Raw genomic sequence first — 23,289 nt, 5'->3', positions numbered from 1 at the left:
ACAGAGGAGGGGAACTTGCGCTCCCAGAATAGGGGTTGTTTATGTGAACACATCTCCCCGAGATCAGTTATAGAAAGGTGTTTAGACGCTTGTAGATGTTTATTAACGTTTGGTTAGCGTCTAGTATTGTGGTTAATCTGTTGCATTGCTGATACTGATTGTGACTGTTTAGTTCGCTGTTCATTAATTACCTAGAGCAATATATGGTTTATTAATTACATGCTATTAATGAATCAATAAACTGCTTTAACCCTGATTTGGTTTAAACTATGTGAACTGAGTGGTTTTTCACTGTGACACTCAGCAAGAGACAAACTGATGATAACAATTACAATTACAACTCTATCAGTGAGCTGAACAGGTTTTTCTTTCAGCGTATGACATTCTGAGGACAGTTATGCAAACACCTGGCATTTCACTGTCACTACAAACCACTAAAGCGCTCTTCTTTCCTTAAAGAGATTTGGTTCTGTTAATTTTGCTGTCCTCTTAGAAACTCTGATGTGTATAACACCAGTAAACTAAATTCAGACAAGAGAACTAACTTAAAAGAGAATTTATGCAAGAAACATTTTTGTTTCCTTACCTCCCACTCTTCCTCTTCCACAGGTTTTAGTCGTAACTCATAGTGATATACATGCCAATTAGAGCTGATATCAGCTAATGGAGGTGGAGACCATTTTGCGCAAAGGTATGTTACACCGGCAGATGTATTTGTTTCTAGAGAGAGGTCCTCAGGAGAATCTGGCTGAACTGTATAAATGAAAAGTTTACTATTAATATTTTAATTTCTCTTAGAAAAGGTACTTCCTTTATGGCTTTGTAGTTAATCAATCACATTAATTTCAGATCGTTCTGCATTCCTGTAAGGGAACAGTACAATAGCCTTCTTTCCCTTTCTCCTTAGTAGTGTTTAACTGGTACTGATTTACTAGACTATCAGCAAATTTTAGAGTTTACTCTGAGCTTGTCAGTCTAAGGAATACAAGTCACGTTTTTATTAGGCCACTTTTAGAAAATGAAGCTGTCAGATGTTTCATAGCTAAAAAGAATGACTACCTTTATCATTACAATGCATAGAATATGTTTATGCAGAAAGCAGAATGGAGTTAGGAATAAGAAACATTATGGAAATAACGCACAGTGCTTTGGCAGTTATTTTTATTCTCCAAAGATTGCAATGCCAGCAGCCAGAAAGATGTTTACGTTTGGAAAATTTTGTCTAGGGTGGTCAGGTAGCTTGACCTAATTTGAAAGTTTTATAATCTGTACTGCTAGGAACCTGCAAAAGTGTCATAATGGAAACACTGGAGATAACTAATAATTGGAGCTTATTTTTCAGCCAAAATTTAAATGACAATAAAATATATAACTGATTAATTTAAAATGTACTTTTCACATAAATTACAGATACATATTTTAAATTATCTGTAGATAATTACTCCTCCATAACAAGTTTCACATAATGAGGAAAGAAATCTTTCACCATTAGTGGTTCTGGGATTGAAAAACAGATATATCCCCAACTAGTTTGTTTTCCATTTCATTCTTCCTTTTTTACCTATGCAAGTCACATCCACATACTGAGGATCTGAGCTGTTACGTCCAATTTCATTCGTTGCCATTACAGTGATATTATATGTTGTCCGGGGATTGGTGTGTTTTTTATCAAAGAAGCAAGAATTGGGACCTGATGTTCGGTAGTCTGGACATTCATAGATTTTTTCTTCACTGAAATAAAATAATTTTATAAGTTAAAAGTTCAGGAAATGAAGCAAAGCAGATAATTTTTTAGTAATGGCTTAGGCAAAGTACTTTAAAATGTTTAACTTTAAACATGTGTATAATCCCATCTCTGGGAAACATTTCAGTGAGTGTCAAACGGTATTAGCATAAATGCTTTATTGAACCGTAAGCTATTTTTACTGCAATTGTTCAGGTGAAAAGCTGTTTGCTGCTCTTCTGTTAGGAATATGTTAACTGTGTTTTCTATAGGAATATGTTAACAAAAAATAACATATGTTAACAAAAGAATGGAAAGAGAAACTTTCAGATGCAGTACAAGGCAATTTTAAAAAATGTTTAAAAGCAAGTTAAAAGGCAAACTAAGCACATTCACTCTGCCTAAAGAAGGAAGGTTGCTAAATACATTCTTTACTTATTTTCACTGGAAAGTAACTTGATGGCCCTATGGCAGTGGAGTGTTTTTTCAGTGAGATGTTGACTTATCTACTTTTTAATATGATCATCACCACAACTGTCTCATCAATTTTTTTTTTTTTTTGATTAATTCATGGTCTCTTACCTATTACCTTTATATGAGGTTGGGGCTTTTTTAGGAGAGGGATTGTTTTGTACTCAAAAGAAGCTGAACTGAGTGATATACTTGGAGCCTATCATGGGCATAAACCCAAAGCACCAGCTGAGATGGTTCAGGGACATTCGTCCATTTTTATGCTCTGTGCGCCACTAATAACAAGGTCTCTTAGCTACCCTTCTTATTTCATTTCTGTTGGATACAATCCTCATCTGTAGATCTTGTATTTGAGGCTCCTTTGGGGCCTTACTCCCATCTTCGCTTTGTGAACCAGGACAAAACTGTCTGGAAGTTATGGCCCCATATCTGGAATGCCTGGCAATGTCTGGTGTTCAGCAGAATAAATAAAAACTAACAAGCATCTACTCAGAGAGCAGGACTATTTTGGGCTGTGAAAAGTATGACTTAAAATGCTTACAAAAAGTTTTATTCTGATTGAGATTGAAACATTTCAATTTTCATAAAATAAAAGCTCTGCAGATGTGCCTACTATAGATAAGGAAGCATGATCTATGTCAGACCACTGTTGACTGTGGTACCTTCATTACAAGCTGCATCTTTCCCAATCACTTAATACTGAAAAATTCAAAGTTTATTTAATTTAAGCAGGGAAGTCTGAGGCTTTACCTTATCTACCCTGAACCTCACCGGATTTATTCAAAGAAGTGTAATCTCTGAGCTTCCCTGCTGACTTGGCCCTGTTCTGAGACCTCCTTTTTCAAGAAGAAAGGCCAGTTATGCAAAGAAGCACAGATTAAGCACAGTACCTCAACAGATAGAGCTTTTTTCCTTAAACAGGATGAGGGAGTTACAGATCTATGGAAACAGTAACTCTGAGATGCGATACTCACATCTGATCTTACTCCATTTTGCGAACCACTAGGTCAGCTACAAATCTAGGAGGGGAAGCAAAGATTGTTCTGCCTCTAGTTTCTCCAGCCATGGGCTTGCTGTGCGTGGTAATGGAAAAGCTCCCTGGCAGGGCGGTGGGACAGGCCTCGGCTGCAAGGCCCTGTCCTGCGGCCACGGGGAGCTCCCAGGGCACCTGTCTCCCTTCCTGTAGGTCGCAGCTGGCCCTTGCTGCACCCTGATCACCCCATGCCACTAGATAAAAACTGTATGCCTCATAAGATGGAGAAACTGCATCTTTCCCAGTATGTGTTTAGAGCAGGGAAATTTTAGCTCAGATAGATAGATACGTTTCATTACGAACAATCTGTTTGAAAGTGTAGTACTTGTAGTAGTCACATTTCTTTCACCAAGGGAAAACCATTCATTTCACACAGCCCTTTTAGGGTATCTGAGGTTTAACATGGGCATCATGGTTTAACATGGCATCATGAGGTTTAACATCCATAAAAATGGATTTCATAAATGAGTGTGATCATTCCCTCGCTCGGTCATACTCATCACTTGATAACTTACAGAATAATTATTCTTTTTACCTGTCCTTGCTGTAGAACAGGGTGTAATTGGTAGGAAGTCCTCCGTCTGAACCAGGCTTCCACCAACAAGAAAAGGTTTCCTTTTCTAGAGAACGACATCTTAGTATCTTAGGTTTTCCAGGATATGATTGACCTAGGGAAGTGCAGAAATCCAGCTAGTTATATTAGAGTTGGACAAAGTTTTTTTTTTTTTCCAAATGGTAAATTTGACAAGAAATCTATTTTTGAGGAAAATAAAATTATTTGAAATTATGGACTGAATTTGGTAAATAAATCTGCCTAGAAAATGGTCAGAAATTTCACAGAAGTAAACGTGTTTTATTTCAAGCTTTTAAAATGACTAGTAACATTTTTTTTATTATTATTTTTTGAATGAACTTTCAACTCAGTAGTAAATTCAGTAATCTTTAAATTAAATTAAAAATCTTGTAAGTAAATACATGACTGCTTGTTTTTTCCTTATATTTTCAAAACACTTAACTTCAGGTCATCTTAGAGCTAAATTTCACCTTCAGTTTTTCAGTAGAACGGAAATTCCATTATTTGCACAACTCTGAAAATACCTCATATTTGGGGTAAATTACAAGTAATAAAAATTAGAAGAAGAAAGTTTCAATGGGCTGGATGGAGTATTCTGTGCATCAGCAACCTGAATGTATTCATTTAATTATTTGCATATTGCCTAATAATCCCAGTATACTTAAGACCACTTGTCATTAACTGCTTAGAACACAGACTATAAATTACATACATTTTGACACGAAAGGCACGTGGCTTTTCACCCTAAGCTTAACTTTACTTCAATAAAATTCTGTACCATATCTCTAATAGTGTTACTATTCATATGATGCTAATTCCCAAGAAGGCGACAGGGATGGAGTGAGTGCCTTTCATCAGCACCACCACATTATCATTAAATTAATACTGTGAAAAGAAAAGAGGAGTCAAGCCATTTTCAAAATCTCCATACAGAAGTTTATTTAAAAAAAAATAGTAATTTAAACTTGTACAGGCTGCAGTGATGGTCAGGACACATTGGGTAAAGCCTCAGACTTTCCTAAAGAAAATGTTTTAAGGAAAACAAATGTCTTGTGAAGTATTTTACTTACCAGACAGACACGCTGCGGTCAGAGAAAGTAACAACATAATTTGAACTGATGATATCAATTTCTGCTTCATGTTGTCTGCTTCTCCCCAGGGGGGAACAGTAGAGCAATGGCTCTCTGAAAAATACGCCATCATGAAACAGTTAATGACGATGCTTAACATACAGTATGTATCATTGGCTTGATCAAAGTCTTTTTTGAATTGCAGCAAATTGAGTCTTGTAATTTCTCAAAAAGGTGGGGCAAGAGCGCTATCCCTGCTTCACAAGTAGCAAAACTTACTCCGAGGGTGGTTAAGCAGGTCTTCCTCAAGGTCCTGTAACCATCTGTTACCTTTGGGGATTAAAGTTTCACAGCATTAACAAATCTTGCAAATTTATGGGGCATCTTGGGACACTGCGTGCTTTTCTTTAAACTCTAACTTCCTAGCTTATGAACCTACTGGAGAAATCAGCCTTTTAATAATAAAAAATGCACTTTTGCGCTGTTGATACAAAGAAGAACATAACGTATGTGAACTCTAAAGCTTCTGGAAGCAGAAGGCAAATAGAAATCCACAATTTATTTAAATATTTATGATTTGTGAGCCACCCTCATGACTTCTGAATACACAGGACCGGAAACGGCGAACGCACATCACCTCAGCTGAAGAGCGCTACTCTCCCCGTGCGTTCAGCGCGCGTGCGATCAACGTTTTTAATTTTTGCAGTAAAGCAAGAAAAGCGGAGATCAGAGAAAAGAAACCAGGGAAGACGCAACGTAACTTCACAGTTTAACTAGTCAGGCGAAAACGCCCCATGGGATGCAATTAACGCCCCTTCCTTCATCCCGCGCAGGTCAGAGGCGGTGCTGCCGAGCTCGGCCGAACCACAGCGGCGCCAGGCAGGAGCCGCCAGCGCGGCCGAGCAGCGCCCGCAGCGCTGGGGTCCTCGGGACTCGGGCGGCGGCGCAGGCAGACCGGCGTTCCCCGCTGCTGCTAAAGCTGTCTGCCTGGCCTGGAGAACACGACGACTTAAAGCAAAACCTCCTGCTCGCCCCACCAGTAGGTTTCCTGGTTGGAGGTGGTGACGGGAGTCGACGGTTCGCTTCCTCATAGCCCGTCTCGCTCTTTGGAAGTCAAGAGGAGCAATTTACTATCTGAAAATGAAACTCCTTACCTCAGCTTTCCATTCCCGCCCAGCACATCTGACTGGTGTTTGTCTGCTTGAAACCCGTTCAGTGTAGCACACTGTGGGCACAAGCTGTGTCTTTGCTGAGGAAAATTCAGCAATTTATCAGATGACTCTACTTTCATTTCGCAGTTCATTTTCTATATCAAGAACCTATAACCCATCGGCACATAAATCTTTTTCAAGAGTAAAGGCAAAAGAAATACCAGGTAATTTAACTGGTTCTAGAATGCGTTTACTAGCAACAAATACTGTGCACAATGTATGGAAGAACATCTGGCTACATTTTCATATACTACTTCTGAACATCCAGCCACGTCTCATGCACGCAACTGAGCTCCACGCTGCAGAACTGCATCCCTTAAACTCACACCCAGCTATCTGCATGCAGTCAGTGCAGAGCAGACCATTTACATAGAAACTCCATTTTGTGTAAGCACATGCTAATTTTATGACTGCAAACAAACTGCAGGCACAAATGTTAGTGTTTAACTTAGGAAATGAGCTGAAAACTTGGTGTTACATAATGTGGAACACACAGACCATTGACTTCACGCAAGAAAGAGGTACGTTTCTCTCAACTGAAGGTGAAATAACGAACTACAAACAACCACCATTTCATGTATATATGATACTTCCGACAATATTTTATTATTTCCCAAAACAGAACATTTGCAAAATTGTAAGTAATACAGCTCTTTCAAACTGAGACTCATACTGTGCTTCCCTTATAAAGAACCAACCAGTACCATAATATTTTTGTTGTTTTACAGATGTATTTAGAGGCATTAGCATGAAAGCGCAGACTTAGAGTACTCTGTAAGAAAAATAGGATAATGTTGTGAACTCAAGAACTGAAGAACCAAATTAATAGGATGAAATTAATGCATTTAAAACTAGATATTTCTTCTTGAGCTTTTTTTTGTTTAAAAATGAGATGAACATGAGCCAATTCTGCGAGGTGGCTGCAAAAAAAGCAAACGCAATTCTAAAACAGAGCAGATACAGGAGAGGAATAAGGACTTACTAGTGCCACAGACTAGCATCTGGGACATGCAAAACTCAAAGTACAATTCTGGTCACCTGTATTCAGGAAAAATTAATTCAGGTTAAGCTATTTAGAACAGAGTTAGAAAACACCTACTGAAATGAGCAGGGAACAAAGGGGCTATCTCCTGATAGAGACTAAAAGAATTGGCTTTTTACTGCAAGCAAGGATGAGGTTGCGTTCTATAAACATAGCAGGGGACTAGCATCAAAGGAAGGGAAATAAGTATGTGTAACCTCTAGCCAATGTTAGGACAAGAATAAATGGCCATAACTATCCCTAAAAAATAGAAAAAACCTGTAAACATCACAGCAGTGAGGTGCTGGAAGAGTTTTCTAAAAGCAATCTAGTTTTCCCATGAAGTGTGATCTATTACGACAGATGACATAATTGTTTCTGAGAGCTGGGGACTGGACTTGATGACCCAGTATAAGCTTTCCAGGCCAATGTTCCTATTCAAGTTAAACATCTTGAATTATTAACACTTAGAAAATAGGGCACAAGTATGAGATGGTTAGATGTCCTATTTTAATTCATGACTTAAAGCTTTCAAAATATTTTCTATTAAAGAATTACCAGAGCCTCTGTTCATTTTAAGATCACAAATATGTGTTGAAAAGCATGTTAGAAAAGCTTTATTCTGATACTTGTGTATTACTTTCTGAAGAAATGTCAGCAGCAGCAGAGCAGTGGTCAGAAGGCTCCAGGCATCTTAACCATATTCCCTTCATTCCAGTGCCTGCATTTCCATGGTTGCCTGATATTTGCTATTTGTAGTTCAAATATTACTTACAGGGCTTCTGGAGAGATCTCTTGTTTTTTAAAAATACTTATTTTAATTGAAAAATTAATGCCCACTTTGTCATAACTATATCAGAAGTGTACCTCCCCTATCTCTGACTTAAGAATCCTTTCATAAAAGGACATTTAGTATTGAAGATGCTAAGAGTGAGAGAAAGCTTCACTTTTAGGACTGAATACGTTCTTTTATAAGGGTTACATTGGTTTGCCAGAACGTCAGGCAAAACCAAGGGCTGAGTAACTGATAATTAAAGAGCATGTGCCTCTTTTTTGAAGTTTTTGATTTAATTCCAGCAAGGTTATCATATTACAGTTCAATTTCTCCCTTTTAACACAGTTATATAGTATTTTACAGCTGCACATTCCACCCCAGAAAACAGTCCACCTTGCTGGAGACTGAAATTACTACTGCGGTTTTAGAGTACACTGAAGCTAGCAGTGCTATATTCCTGCAAAATATCCCTACTCTGTAATTAATAATATGAAACTGTGGAGTTGAAATCTGTGCTTACAATACTACTAGATGAAGCTGAAAGTTAATACCAATACTGAAATCAGGTGCTCTGGAGCAGGGTTGAGAGAAAAAGGTCCTTATCCTACTTCAGTTCTAGTGCTTACACTCTTTTCTATCTCCTTCTTGGCTATGCTGATGGACATATTTCTTGAGATTAACAGAGAAGTGTTTACTCAGTTCTGCACAGATGGAAAAATTTTCTATTTGCAAAGTTTCCAGGATTGCGGGAAGAGGCAACAACTGTATGCTAGAGCATCCACTGTCAATGACATTCTATTCATCATCCATTGCTTTGCTTGTATCGCCAAAGAAACCTAAAGCCAAAAGTACTCTACCAACATGTACTGAGCACGACCTGCATCCCTGCCAGTTATGATAAATGATGTTGAACTCTCAGGCCTGGGGAAATGCAATCTAAGGAATCTCAAAAAACCACAGTTCTGTATCATTTGACTGGCTGATACAGTGGCCTTTGAACTACAGGTGTATCAAGTATAAATAAAGAATAGAACAAAGCAAGACTGTGACAGTTTGCAATCCCATCTAGAATTCCCATCTAGAATACAATCTAGAAGGGGTCACACACTCAACTATGCTGTTAGTTTTGCATGAGTCTGCCTTCCCACACTGAGTTCTCATTATGCCAATGCTGATGACATATGTCCATAACCAAGATAACATGGGCATCACAGTCACTAGATGTGTTTCTGAATGGTGGTTGGGATTATACTGAATATTAAAGCTGTGGATGTGCAGTAGATGTGCAGAGCTCTGCTTTCTCTCTTTTTGAATGAGACCTAACCAGAAGTCTCCACATTCTGATTCCCTCAGGCACCAGCACAGCCTTCACAGAGATGTGTAGCTGTAGAGAAGAGTGGGAGTTCAGACATGCCTCTGATCTGAATTTCTTGTGACTAATTCCAGGTGGCCACTTGTGGCATACAGGTTTTGTGGACTGTTTTCCAGGCATACTTAGTTCTTTCTATGGGCTCTTTAAGGGACCCTAGACACCCAGTTCAATATCTTGAGTTAACTTTCTGGGACCAAGCACTTCATATTGATATGTTACGTAAGCTTGAAGCACCTACAAGGTCTTTTGGATTTCACCTAAAAAGACTGTATCAGGGTTCGTAAACTCTTTTTCCCTGAATTCCTCTCTTAAAGAAACCTTCTCTGAAGGACCCTTCGTGGTCCTTCCTTCAAAAAACAGTCAATATGTGATGATGCACAGAACAACTCCTCTCCCCCATGGAGATGTGTTCCTCAGTCTGGAAGACTTAAATCATTTTTGAAAAAGAAAAATCATGAAAGCCCAGCTTTGTGAAAATATTTAGATGCCCAATCCCCCATCAAAGTATTTATGCACCTAATTCCTATTGATTTTACAGGAGCGAGCCTGAAGCCCTTTTTAAAGCTCTCAAAAACTAAACCAACAAGACAGGCCAAGGCAATAGAAAGAAAGCACCATTATCCCTACTTTACAGATTGTGAACTAAGACACAGAGAGATCACGTGCTTTGTCCAAACTCATAATGGAAATGTATGAAAAGCTAAGAACTGCTCCTTTCCTACTGATTGTTTTCTGAACACCACCACCACTGCCTTTCTTTTCCCAATAAAGAATGATTTAGCTAACAATGACAGTCCTACTCTTCCAGTTTCACAGCTGCTGAAGATTCTCTTTTCTTCCTTGGTGGTCTGTATGATTAGCCATAATTTTTGGATTTTTATTCTTAGAGCAGTCTTACAGACAAGAAAAGCATAAGCTGTAAAGGGTAAAGTTGTAGAGTTTGAAAGTGAGAATTTAAATTAAAACTTAAAATTTGCTCTTGAAGTTCAGCTCTACCAACTACCAAGACCAAACCCACAATCTTACTATCATACTATTAACTATTATTTACAGATAGCATATTCATGAAATTTAAGGTCCAGTTTCCTACCTAAATGATTCATGCGTGAAAGATTTTTGTTCCTCTCTCTCATGAATGTCCAATCAGTTGATAATCTGCAAGAAAAAAAAGAAAGAGTAATTCCAGTATCAGTATACTTACTGCACGTATCGTTACTTTGTTCTTAAAACATAAAAAGCAAAAAATCCCTCTTGGTAGTAGCTGATTCAAACACTGACACTTTAATTCAATAAGTTTAAACATCTAGAAAAATAATGACTATGGTAAAATACTATGTTATTGTTCACTTTTTCTATTATCTGTATCAATAAAAGCACACACGCGCGCGCACACACACACACACACACAATTTAGCATGCAGTTTAGATTTACTAGCAGACTGTGCTAGCCTATGTGTTTAAAAGTTAATCTACCATATACACAGAGGCTGGGACAGGATCAGATGAACTGTGATGGGAAGGAGGGAGGAACCCTAGCAACCTAATCAGTGCAAATGGGGCACACTGATTCAGCTAGCCAAGCACTACCAAAGGAGAACAATTAGACTATTGTCCCTAGTGTGGAACCCACCAGGCTGAGTCAACCAAATAAACTGCCTTCCTAGTACACTTTGCAGATTGAAGGAGGTTATTACTTAAAGATGTATAGCACACATTATGGGATCTGGGGGGAGAGAATTCGGGGAATGTGGGAGACTTATCAAGGCATTTTAAGGGGAAGGGCCAAGGAGGGGGAAAGGGAAGGATTAAAGTGGATTGGGGGAAAACAAGCATGGGAAAATAAGGAGAAAAGGGGATAAAAGGAGTCAGCCAAGTGTAAACAGGTAGCTGGTCAGTATGCTTGTCTGACTGGACTGGGTGCTTGATCACCATAGTCTACTCTATATTCTCTTTAAGTCCTATTTCTGACCATAGTCTGTGTGAGTGAGCTCTCTCTTCCGAGTGGGTTCACTTGTATGCTAGTGAACTTCCAGCTGGACTAGTGAGTGAGTAGAAGAGGACTGAGTACCAGCTGCTGGAGTGGGACTACAAACTCCGGAGATCCTATGTCAAGGTGCCAGCAACTGGGGAGACCAGGAGATCTGGGGTCAGCTACTGAGTGGACTGAGTATCTAAGACCAGCTATTGGAGTAATCCATGTTTTGTGTAAATACATATGTAGATGTATATATACCACTAGTAGATTTCAGTCTGTGATGACCGGTGTGGGTGCATGGGTGGGTGGGTGTATGTCCCTGCACTAGACTAAAATGAAATGTTTTACCAAAAAAGCTATTGTGTTTAAGTGTCTCTTCTTTGTCATCCCATCTGGCTAAACTATGCTGTGAAGAAATAATTTAGACAAGCAATGGGCAATTTATCTGCCCGTACAAGAAAAAAATATTTTCATATCAAATTACTAACTTTATCGTCCTGTTTCTTATGAAATCATCTCTCTTTAAATAATTGGAAACAAAGCAGAAGATATTTGCAACTAACACCAAGAACAGTCTGGATAGACTGGAGACCAACTGGGAAGCAGTATTGCTTAGTTACCAGGGTATTCCTTTGTTTACTTATTTTGTTTTCATTTCAATAAAGCCGATGAGAACAATAAAAACACTATGAAATTATTTTGCAGCTAGACATTACATTACCATTAGAGAGGAGCAGATTTAATTGAGAGCAATAAACAGTTTCTTTTTCATGTGCATATATAAAATGGCCTAGGTAACATACAACTGAATATGGCAAAAATATGTTTGCACTGAAGGTACTCAAGTATGTCATAAGGTTAACAGTAGTTTAAAGGTGGAGCTCAACTGAATAGTAAATCTTCCCTGTTTTAGAGAGGATAGAAATCTGATTGTCAATTCCGTGCTGGGAAAAGAGAGTTTCATTCCAGATTGGCCAAATACAAGAATCCCCCCCAAATACAAGCTGTCTTTTAGTTCTAAATCACTTCACAGTGACTTTTAAAAAATTATGCAATTGCTCCACATGTAAAAGGAAGTCTAGTTCTAAGAGGAAATTTATGGTTATGGTTGCTAAATAAAAATGTGTGAAAATCTCTCTTTCCTGCAGTCTGCTATGTTTAGAAAACAGACTTTCATCTGCATTTTCCAATTTCTATTTCCTAATACTACATCAAAAGCATATGGCTCTGTCCTATCACGAAATTTTATTCTTCTCTCTCGGTTGTTTTCATCAGGAAAGGGTATCATGAGCTGGTGTCAGGAACGATCCCTGCATAATATGACTGACATAAAAATGTTGTTTTTATCAACGCTACAGTAGTAGCACTGGAACGTTCATATTTCAATGACTGCAAAGGATCATGACCGTATTGGTCTCTTCTCCCGTGTAAAGCAGACCAAAGACTCTCATTCAAGTATTTCTATATCAATTTATCTTTATGCAAATGATATTTATTATAATAGACCTGAGAACAAAGATGAAATCCCATTGTATTAGGTACTGTACAAAAAAGAGTTTCTGTTCTTAAGAACTTAAAATGTAACAGATCAAAACTTGAATATTTTGTTTTGACACTAAAGATTACTTTCATCCCAAAGTATTTTCAAAATATCCCATCAAAATGGAAACTGCCTATGGAGAATCAGTTTTAGAAATCTTTAACTTCAGAATTTAATTTGAGATTGTCACAAAATTCTTTTTTAACCAATGAAAATTCTCATAATTTCAAAACAACCAAACATCATGAAATAAATGTCAATATAAAACATTTTGTTTTGAAATATTTTCTAGTAGAGCATTTTCTGAAATTTAAGTAAATATTCAAATAATTTCAGTTTGATGAGAACTTTTCCTTTGTCCAACAAAAACATGTTGTGACGAAAAATTTCTGTCAATCTTTAATTTCACCAAATCGCAATGAACAATGTAATGGGAACTGGTCTTTTGGTATTTTCACACTTTTGGGGGAAGATGCTGGCATACAGGTGAGTGAGTTTATGGCAGACAGGCTAAAACAAGCCTAAAACTTTATGGAAAGCAAAGGAATAGAGAAATTTGATGAAAAGTAGTAAAGGTAACATGGTAAGGGAAAAAAGTGTGAAGGAGACATTCGTGGAGGGAATCTGAGAGATGAAGGAGGACACAGCAGAGGGAAAGAAAAAATAAACTCTTGATACTGGGCAGTAAAAAATCAGATAAAATTTTAGTTTTCAAATGACTTTCAGGCATCCCAGTTGCTCCTGTCACTGGATACCTTGCCTAAATGGTTTTTTTCTGATCAACACGTGTTGGGTTTGAGTAGAGGAAAAGCCTCTTCACGATCCTAGTGCCTGCATCACCAGGGTAATGCTGAAGAAAGCTGTGACCTTAGCTCTAGCACAGTTTCTTTGTTCCCTGCCACTGAAAAAGCCCATTTTGGCTTAGTCTGTGTCTGGAGTCTCCTTTAAAGCATTATGACTGTAGTAAGACTGTAAGAGAAAGAACCTGGCTGCAGGGGAATAAATGTTCTTGTTAATCACAAATATGTTCAACAATTAACAATAGTAGCAGGAGCAGAGAAAACTATTGGACAAATAATTGCTTTCTGTTTCGGTGTTCTTTTTTTCAGGAGGTCCTCAATATGAGGGCTTAATGGAAGCTGTTTCTTGGCCTTTTTCTGAGTACATGTTCCACATTTAAACTTGTGTTGCTTAAGTGACCGTGGAGTTACTCTGTAAAAACATAACTGCTAAAAATTATTACCCCAATCAAACTGATATAAACACTCAAAGTCCTATTATTTGTGAACATGAGCATTTCTCAAACATATCCCCCAAGTTTCAAACTTGATAAGAGAGCTTTGGGATTGCCTGCTAAAGGCTACTAATGCCATGTGATGATGAAACAGCACACCGTTTAGCTAAAGGAATGACACAATGTTATCCTGGTAATCTAAAACTGAGGGGAAAAAAAAAAACCTTTTCTCACAGTTCTTTGAGAGAAACTGCTGACAGTAACGTGGATAAAACAATATATGATCTTCGACCTTCATTTTCCTGAGCTTCAAATAATTAAAATAAATGCTTTGGCATCTCTGACCTAAAGCATTATACTTCCCTTAATAACGAAATACGTGGATACGCATGGAGGATTTACCATAGCTAGCTCTAATCTTGGTGACATTTCACAGATATACTCCTGTACCTAATTCCTAAGTAGTCCAGCATTTAACACATTTTATAAACAAATGATTTTCTTCAGGTGTTCAAACAGATGGTGTTGATCCAGAGCGTGAGCAAAAAATCACACAGCTTCCTTATGAGAAGTGTCTCATTACAAACTTCTCTGAGCTTTCTACGTACCAAACCAGTAACGGTATCAATGCTGCTGTGTCACAGCCCTGTTAAATCCCACCTAGCTGCTCATCTTCTAGCAAAAATGTCTTTATGTAATTACAGGTTTGCAGGTAAAAATCCTGAAGCTCCTAAAAGCTGCAGTCTGCATCTCTGAAGGAAGCAAATTCACCTTAGAGTTCAAATTTCCTTTTTCTTCCTATTTTTTTCATGATGATTATGTAGACTGAATGAAGTATAGCACTAACCTGATCTACCCCCCCCATCTTCAACATGGGCTGCTGTTCCTCAGAGATTCCCCATCATGATGACTTGTGTTTTGGATTTTTCATTTATTTTATAAGTATAAGGAAATGACCCTGAGGTTGTAGACTGTGAGACTTTTATGTACTTGTTTACAGAATTAAGACTTACACTGTAATCTCCAGAGGTTAAAGGTAAATTTATTAATGTACTCATTCATTAACCCACTCATTCATTAACTCAGTCACTCTCTACCTCAGAATTTGCAAGGAAAGTATTGTCTTCTACTGATAAGTGCATTTCTAAAGGGTGGTAATTGCATCTCTGACAGTAAATGAAACATATTTCAAGAAACTATTTCAAGAAATCCATGTTTCAAAGATTGGCAAGTCTTCATTGTGCAGCAAATGTAAACAGATGGCTTCATGAATAAAGACTAATTAAATATAGGATATTAGGTTTTGGACTATGGATAGTATTTAATTTTAATAAACTAAGGGCCTAAAAATGCCTCTCCCTTACCTCTGCTATGATACTGAATATATACAGCTAGATTTTTTTTTTTATCATGAATGTGACTCTTTCAGTTTGCCTGACTCTCCTGTGGAGTTTGCATATTCCTTGGTTAAATAATGAAGAAATAACCTCTGAGCAGAATTTGAAGAAAAGCTTTCAAGGAATAAAAAATGCATTCCACATTAGAGCAAAATCTACTTTCGCAGTTTTCTTCAGTAATTTCATGTTACTTGGTGAAAAAAGACTCAGACTGAAAAGGACATTTGATTATAGCACGTATCAATATATCAAGCTATATCTATTTTTGCAATAAAAGTTTCTGATCTACTCTGGTTATTGTATAGCTTCAGTGACTGCGAATTTTGTCCTTTGCACTCACTCCCAGATTGGACCTATGGTCTATACTATAATTGTCAAGTTTTATAAGCTTTATTCTAATGGATAATGATTTCAGCTTGGAATACCCCTGAGTCAAGAGTTCTATCCCGTTAAAATGGCCTAATTGTTCAAGACAATGAAGCCTCCATCCATTTTGTGGGGCGGGGAGAGAAGGTATGGAAGTGGCGTGTTTAGAACTGCTTATAAGCCGAATGATCTGATTTTCAAGTAAAAAAAATTATGGTAGAAATTCAAAAGTTCTGATAACTACAGATAGACAAAGATGACTTTTTATCCCAAAACATCTGAAATGTCAGATCTGCATTTTTTAATTGGACTACGGCTATTTCACAAACATGACATACAAGGCAAATGTGACGGTAATAAATCTGAACTATCATCGATGACATTTCTTTTAGAAGTGTTTGATATTTACAAGGAAACAAAGAAAAGGCATTAGCATCAGAACGTCCATGCTTGCCCTCTGTGCAGTGGACTGCACAGTAACTTGCAGCAAACCAGAAATTTTACTAAGAGTTGAAATAACTTTAAGCATAGTGATTCAGATCACTAGAAGAGCAGATTACAGTCTGCCTCTGTAATTAACATCAGCCCATTTTGTTTCATATCCCGTCACAATCAACTTTAATCAGTCATTTTCTGTAGGCATCCAGAGTTACCCAATCATATTTCAAATAGTAACAACACTCATTTCGTGGTAAATCTGCAATATTTCTTCCACATCCCTTGAAATAAAAACCTTATGCTGACATTTACACACAAAGAAACGACAAGAGAAAAAAAAAGCCTGTGAGTGTGGATATTACCTTAGGTAATAATACAACACAGGCTTTTAAATCCTTGCTTACATAAAGCATGACCTTTTCACTTGATATAAAAGTCATTTTTATTGAAACTTGAATCCACACCTTCACTCTTTATTGTTACCCATATCTTTTCATACTGCCTTTTCAATGATAACTTTTGCAGTTGTATGCTTGCATCTTATTGGCTGCGTGCCTGGGTTAGTAACATATTTTATATAATTTCAACAGAAAAATCTAATAACACAACCATGTTTTAAATTACTCTTTTAATTAAATCCTTGAGTTGCTCCACTGAAACTATGCTGAATATATGATTTGACACTGTTTAATCGATACTGGCACCAGACTTTCAAATCTAATACAGATTGTTTGTTTGACTGGGTACGGTAGAATCCTTAGTCAGAACAGTGAGACCTCTCTCTCCCTTAAAGTCTTCTTCCACTTCAAGGTTTGTGGGCCACTCAAGAGTGCAAGTGGAAAAGGATGGTTACGCCTCTGAGAAGGCTGAACAACTTTAATCCCCATCTAATATCATAGTTTTGCGTGGCTATCACCAGCACACAGAAAAAAAGCAGCTCTGAAGCAGCTCAGGCACACAGACCATATCAAGTCTTTAAGAACCAGCCAAGGAAACAACTAAGAGAGGCAACTTTCCTTCCTCCTCCCTTGAGTTTTGTCCCAAGTGCAGCTCAGAGAGTAGGGGATGGAGCTTTTGAAGTTGCTACCTGGATGAAGAACCTAGCAGATTTTGAGGACTCCCTGGAGATGGTCTTTCAAGTGCAAATAGCAATAGTAGCAATAGGACCTAAAGAGGACAGATCAACTGCAGACAACGTGGATGGACAATTTAGGCATTTAGAGATGCAAACATACACTTTAGAAATAAGTAGACCAAGTGGGTCATAGAAGTCCACTGGAGCTTCTTATTGTATTGTGTTTCTGTTTTTTTTTTTTTTTCCTCAAACAGATTTCTGCAAACTGACTTTTTATCTCACTTTCAGAGCTATAGCCACATTTAAACATTTGCTGCCCTGGTTTTAATTTACATAGATACCTTCTATGAAGCAGGCTGACTGGAACCAAAATGACAAGCTGTTTAATAATACAGAGCAGTTGGTCTTCATAGTTAAATGCTGCTGAATTTTTAAAATACACCAAAGGACACACTTAGTTCAACAGTCATCTCTGCAGCACTCCTAAACTGCTTCAGACTTCTACTGCCAACTGAGAGAACATGCTGATGCAAATCTCTTTTGTCCATTCTGGATTATTTTGTGAGCTACACAGGACAGCTACCAAGAATCACAGACTGAGAGTGACAGGCATACAGAACTGAACACACTTTTAACACCTAATTAATCTCACATGTGTATGGATATGCTACGGTCCTTCAAAAGAAGCTGCAAGTGCAGCCAGAAAGCTATGTTATCCCAGATAGACAAGAGATCAGCAGTGTTTCCAAATGTCAGTTAACTAAATACTGCAACATTTAGTCACTTCTCCAAAGCCAATTTTTTAACTTTGATAGGAAAACTAAATTGCCAGGATAAGTTTTTTTTATTTTTTTAATAGAGATTTCTATCACTATCCTCCAACAACACTGGTCCTCAAAATTGCTGAGATGTGTTGATGGGCACTGCATTTCAAGGACTATTCCACTATTTCTACTTCCAACTCTACTTAAAGTTGCACAAATAAAATTCATCCTTTGAAGGGTAAAACTGGTACTTGAAAATACTGATGTATGCACAGAAGCATGTGAAAGGAAATGGTCATGGGGTCCTTTTTAGTTCTCAAACAGCTCTCGTTTGGGCAAGAATGCTTACTTTTTATCCTTGCAGTATATACCTAGAATAGTTTCACCTAGTACACACAAATAGAGCATCTCCAAATCAACACATGCACATTAACAACCATGTTGCTATACAAAGTGTGAAGATTCATTCTTATGCTGAACATTTATTTGTTGGCTTAAACTTACTCCTTTTCCTTTTAATACTCAGTCTCAAATCACCTTGTCCTTCAAATGACTTACAACGTTAAAAAGTGTAAACAAATGCTGTGATTCATTTTACAAGATCACATTCTGAGCAGATATATTTGTGACACTAGATGTACGTGTAGGTTTTCTTTGAGCATAATAGTAAAGCTCTGTTAAATGTCAATGACGTATTCACTGGACAATTTTAAGTAGTCAGATGAAAGAAGAAAGCAGTCTAAGGTCTTTTATGGGGTAAAGGCAAGGCACTTCTACTGAAGAAAATGATATTAAAGCCTCCTGTGCTTCCGGAATCAGTTGTGATAGACTTCCGTATGATCATAATATCATTAGCACTGCATTTCCTTTACATGCTCTACGTGTGGTAATTTCACCTGTTAAAACAAGAATTTGACAAGAACATTCTAACAAGAATTCCACAGGCCAAAACACATCTATTTTTGGTGTTATTACAGAATGCAAGTTCTAGGAATTACATGTTCCCACTTTACAAGACTCAGCAATGAAGCATATGGCCTTAGTGCTTTACTAAAGCTGTCTGTATTAAACCTCTACTCCTTTGAGAGTCTTACTGATCAGAATCTACTTTCTGAGTTTTTCTCACTGTTCCCTGTGAGGAACATAATGAAAACTACACCCTGATTTATTTAGATGTTTCTATAACCCTAAGTATCATAGCATCTGAGCATTTTCCATATATTTAGAAAATACTAATTGCTATATGTAAAACACATAATATTAAGTGGAGTCTTAAAGCAGTAGCAAACTAAATGGAGGTGAATTGTTGCAAAACATTATGTAGTCATTCCTGCTTTGCCACAGCCTTGGCTAAAATTCTTCAGGAAGCAAGAATTTCCCTGCAGGAATCTGATGGTTTAATAGCAGCTTCTCAAGGTCAGTTTTGTTATGAAATTAAACTCATTAGTATACATGCTGATATCAAACTGATTTGATTTCACTGAATGCATGCATTTTAGCTCTCACTACATTAAATAATTACATGCAATCAATCCATGACTAGAAACTAAAACCAGTAGGAAACAGTTTGTGTTTTTGGCACAGTGACAGGAGAAAAAGGGTAGCTTGTGGGCTAAATGCATCAACTGGATATTTAAAAGGTCAGCAGGAAGCACTGATAGCATCATTCTTAAAAAAAAAAACACACAGACATACATGGAGCAGCTGTTAAAATCTGAGGCGCTTCTGCAATCTGTCTGCAAGTGGAATCGGTAGAAATCTCTCCATTGGGTCAACCACTTTAAAATCAGGCTCTCAGTTTGAACACTTTCTGCTGCTCCTATAGGAGCTAGAATCATATTTACTTTTCTTAGGGAAAGTATAGATTCTGGAATGCAGTTCTGAAGATAGGAGGAGGAAACAAATTCCAAGGGTGTAGAATCATGGAGGACACCAAGCCTTCCAGATACTATCCAAGAGGTGGCGAAGGCAGAAGTGAATACCAGAGTGCATGCGCATGTTCTGTGGTACAGAGCTCCTGACTTCTGTTCCTGTCTCTGCCAATGGATCCCTTAGCCTGTGATCTTGGATATGTCTTGCCCATCTGCAAAATGGGCAGACGCTAAATCTCACTGAGATGTATAGCTTACGCTAAATCTCACTGAGATGTATAGCTTTTAAACTACAGTTGTAATTACCACGCCCATGGAAATCAAGGTTTCCAAAATACTTCAAGGTCTTTAGATCTGAGGGGTGTATTCATGGGCAGAGTTATTGCTAGAAGCAATTTAGTTAGTTATATATAATTTAAAAAATCCTCCAAGGGGCATCCAGGATTTCTAGTGAACATTTCACAGAATTACAGAACAGTTGAAGTTGGAAGGGACCTCTGCAAATCATTTAGTCCAACATCCCTGCTCCTAGTAGGGTCACTAGAGCAGGTTGCCCAGGGTCATGTCCAGTCAGCTTTTGAATATCTCCAAGGATGGAGACTCCACAACCTCTCTGGGCAACCCATTGCTTTGTTTGACCACCTTCACAGTAAAAAGGATTTTTCTTATGTTTAAATGAAATTTCCTGTATTTCAGTTTGTGCTCATTGCCCCTTGACCTTCCATTGGGCACCATTAAGAGTCTGCCTCTGTCTTATTTACTCCCCAGGTATTTATACACATTCACAAGATCCCCTCTGAGCCTTCTCTTCTCCAAGCTGAACAATCCCAGCTTTCTTAGCCTTTCCTCATATGACAGATGCTTCAGTCCCTTAATCATCTCAGAGGCCCTTTGCTGGACTCGTTCCAGTATGCCCATGTCTCTCTTATACTGGCTAGCCCAGAACTGGACACAGCATTCCAGATGTTTTAAACTTAAGACTGTCCAACTCTTTCTGACAACACTCCAAAACCAAAGCTAAAATATATGACTAATTCCATTTATGAGAGAGGGAGAGTTTATGAGGCCAGTTCTGAAAGGAACTTTGAGCTAGGGTTCCGCTACGCTCATTTTCCAGTGGTGAATACGTATAAGAACTGGCATGAGGGTTCAGGAAATTCTGGTTCTAATACTGAATTTCTTCTTATTTTCTTTTATAAGATATTTTTCCATTAGTCAAATGTCTGATTCCCTTTTTAGAGGAGCTATGTTCATAACAAAAGCAGCAGCCAATGACTGAATTCCTTTACAAACCACTTTATTTTTGACTTTACAGCCAAACCATTAAAGTAAGTCATATAAATTCTCAACCTGGGAACAAACTGTAATTTTTCAGAAAGTTCATTTGTTTGTGTTTGGATAGCTGCATGGAAAATAACTAGCTTTGTGATTTCTCAATACTTTTTTCTCCTTCCACTAGCATGCAGGTTGATAACCCTTAACAAGAATTATACCTTTGGTATTTCTATTTGAGTGACATTTTCAGTGATTGCACTGAAATTACATCCCAGAACATTTTAATGATTGTTACTTTACAAAAGCTCAGAGTGACAGCACACTTCATATCACAGGAACAGGAGTCTTTGTCCTTTGTAGCATCTACAAAATATGGAGGTCTGTTTTTCCTGCAGCTCTGCTTGTATGACAATGTCTAACATTCACCCAGCAAAACCTCCCACTTATATGATGAAAGTATTACTTTAGTCCGGATGGAGTACCTGACTAAAGACACGGCGAACTGGGGAGATGGGCTCTGTGCCAGCAATGACTATGGCAGCACAAAGGAAGAGATTTCTCATCCCAGTTTTTGTAATTATTTATGTAGCATCCTTCTTCTCAAGCCAGGAGATGAGGTTTGCATTATAGACAGATCGTGTAAAACAATCATTTTCAAGTAGTTCCATTTTACACAGTGGGATTAATCTAGGCTGAATAGCACCAGGATGCGAAAGACATGAGTGGCTTAGAGACATTTTAACCCTTTGCCGCATTCTCTCACTTGTACTAAACATTTCTTGGCCACAGCTAAGAATTCTTTGTGCCCTTGAACATAGTAAGTTTATAATTTTGAGAGAACAAAAGCTCTTTCAGAAACAGTTTTGCAATACTGAGTTAACAGGAGTTAACTTCTAAAATATGGCAATAATACATGATTAAAGCAGCAACCAGCCTGGAAAAAAAACATGCTCTTCTATGAGCAGTGGAACTAATAAAGCCTGATATTCTAAGAATTTATTTCACCTTCCCATTATAATACCAAATTCCTTCTTCCTGACATCCTCCGTGATAGCTGGAGCTAAACCTATGCTGTCAAGGTGGCTTCTACAGGAGCTGACTGGCTGACTAGTATGCACATGCTGACCAGCCAAGTGGCTTTTGCCAAAGGAAATGTAACATTAACTAAATTCTGCATGACTTTCCTCCCCTACAATGAGAAGCACTAATTAAGGTCTCTCTTTTCCATTCATTTGACAATTTTCACAAAACTGTAAGTTTCTGTTATCTTTGGGAATTCTACCCTCTTTCACGTGTGGCTTTAAACTGGATGACAGGATAAAATATTACTGGGAGTAGAGAGATAGGGGACCACAGATTGTGAGATGAGTTAGTCTCATTTCCTTAGGATATCAAACTAAAAGCAATTTGACATAGCAAAATCTCCAGTAGTAATTCTATAATTCTAAAGTGATTTTAATTTTATTTTACTGGCAAATCTGCATCTGGCATTTTTGGTGTTTTCGTTGACTTTCAGCACGAAGTTCTCCTGTAGGGCTTGCCACCTGAGCAAACAGGGCTTAGGCTTTTACAGAACACATGGACTAAAAATTATCATCCCCCTTGAATAAAAATACGCTAGTTCGGTCATTCACCTAAAGCCTGGAAACATAAATTTAATTATCATCTTGTCCTAAATAAATTCAAATTGACTTTCCTATTTCTCAGGACGCAGAATAACATGGGTTAGAACTGTTCTGTATCCCTCCTGTTTTAGTTTTGGCTATGTACGCAAGAATTACAGGGATGGAAAAAAAGATAAGCATGGCAGAATGTGAGTATAGGTTAGTATTTAGGGTACTTGGCTGTGAAAGAATGAAGTCTGCTTCCTTCTTGCACAAATTTTCTGTTTATTGTGCAGTAGCTGCATACTGTAAAATGCATAAAGAGTTCTGGTGGGCAGGAAACACCATACTTTAGGATAGCAACGCAAAAAAATTTGCAAGATTTAGCCTGGATGTGAGGTCAGAGCTGAAAAGTGATGTTCTGATTAACGCACAGTGTGGTTCAGCTTTCTATGGTAGTTAAGAAAGAAAGTGAGAAACAACGGTCTTTGATGACTGAT

General features: G+C 37.8%; 1 protein-coding gene across 4 annotated transcripts in view; it reads right to left on the bottom strand.

The window, feature by feature from the left end:
• The window catches only part of LOC138060826 (prolactin receptor-like), a 148,501-nt gene that overhangs the window by 11,187 nt on the left and 114,025 nt on the right, over positions 1 to 23,289 (bottom strand). For 2 of the 4 annotated variants that reach the window (XM_068924696.1, XM_068924695.1), the window contains 5 exons: positions 10,341 to 10,405; positions 4,872 to 4,985; positions 3,763 to 3,895; positions 1,562 to 1,731; positions 587 to 753 (listed from right to left, as the gene is read on the bottom strand). In XM_068924696.1, coding sequence (XP_068780797.1) covers positions 587 to 753; positions 1,562 to 1,731; positions 3,763 to 3,895; positions 4,872 to 4,985; positions 10,341 to 10,383 — 627 coding nt within the window. In that variant the 5' untranslated portion in view covers positions 10,384 to 10,405. Of the gene's footprint in view, positions 1 to 586; positions 754 to 1,561; positions 1,732 to 3,762; positions 3,896 to 4,871; positions 4,986 to 6,025; positions 6,072 to 10,340; positions 10,406 to 23,289 lie in introns of those variants that run through there. The other 2 variants (XM_068924697.1, XM_068924698.1) reach the window with 2 other exon arrangements.

Source organism: Struthio camelus, chromosome W (genome assembly GCF_040807025.1).
Source record: "Struthio camelus isolate bStrCam1 chromosome W, bStrCam1.hap1, whole genome shotgun sequence".
Lineage (NCBI taxonomy): Eukaryota > Metazoa > Chordata > Aves > Struthioniformes > Struthionidae > Struthio > Struthio camelus.
The sequence above is the reverse complement of the archived record's forward strand: the minus strand, read 5'-3'. Positions and strand labels throughout refer to the sequence as shown.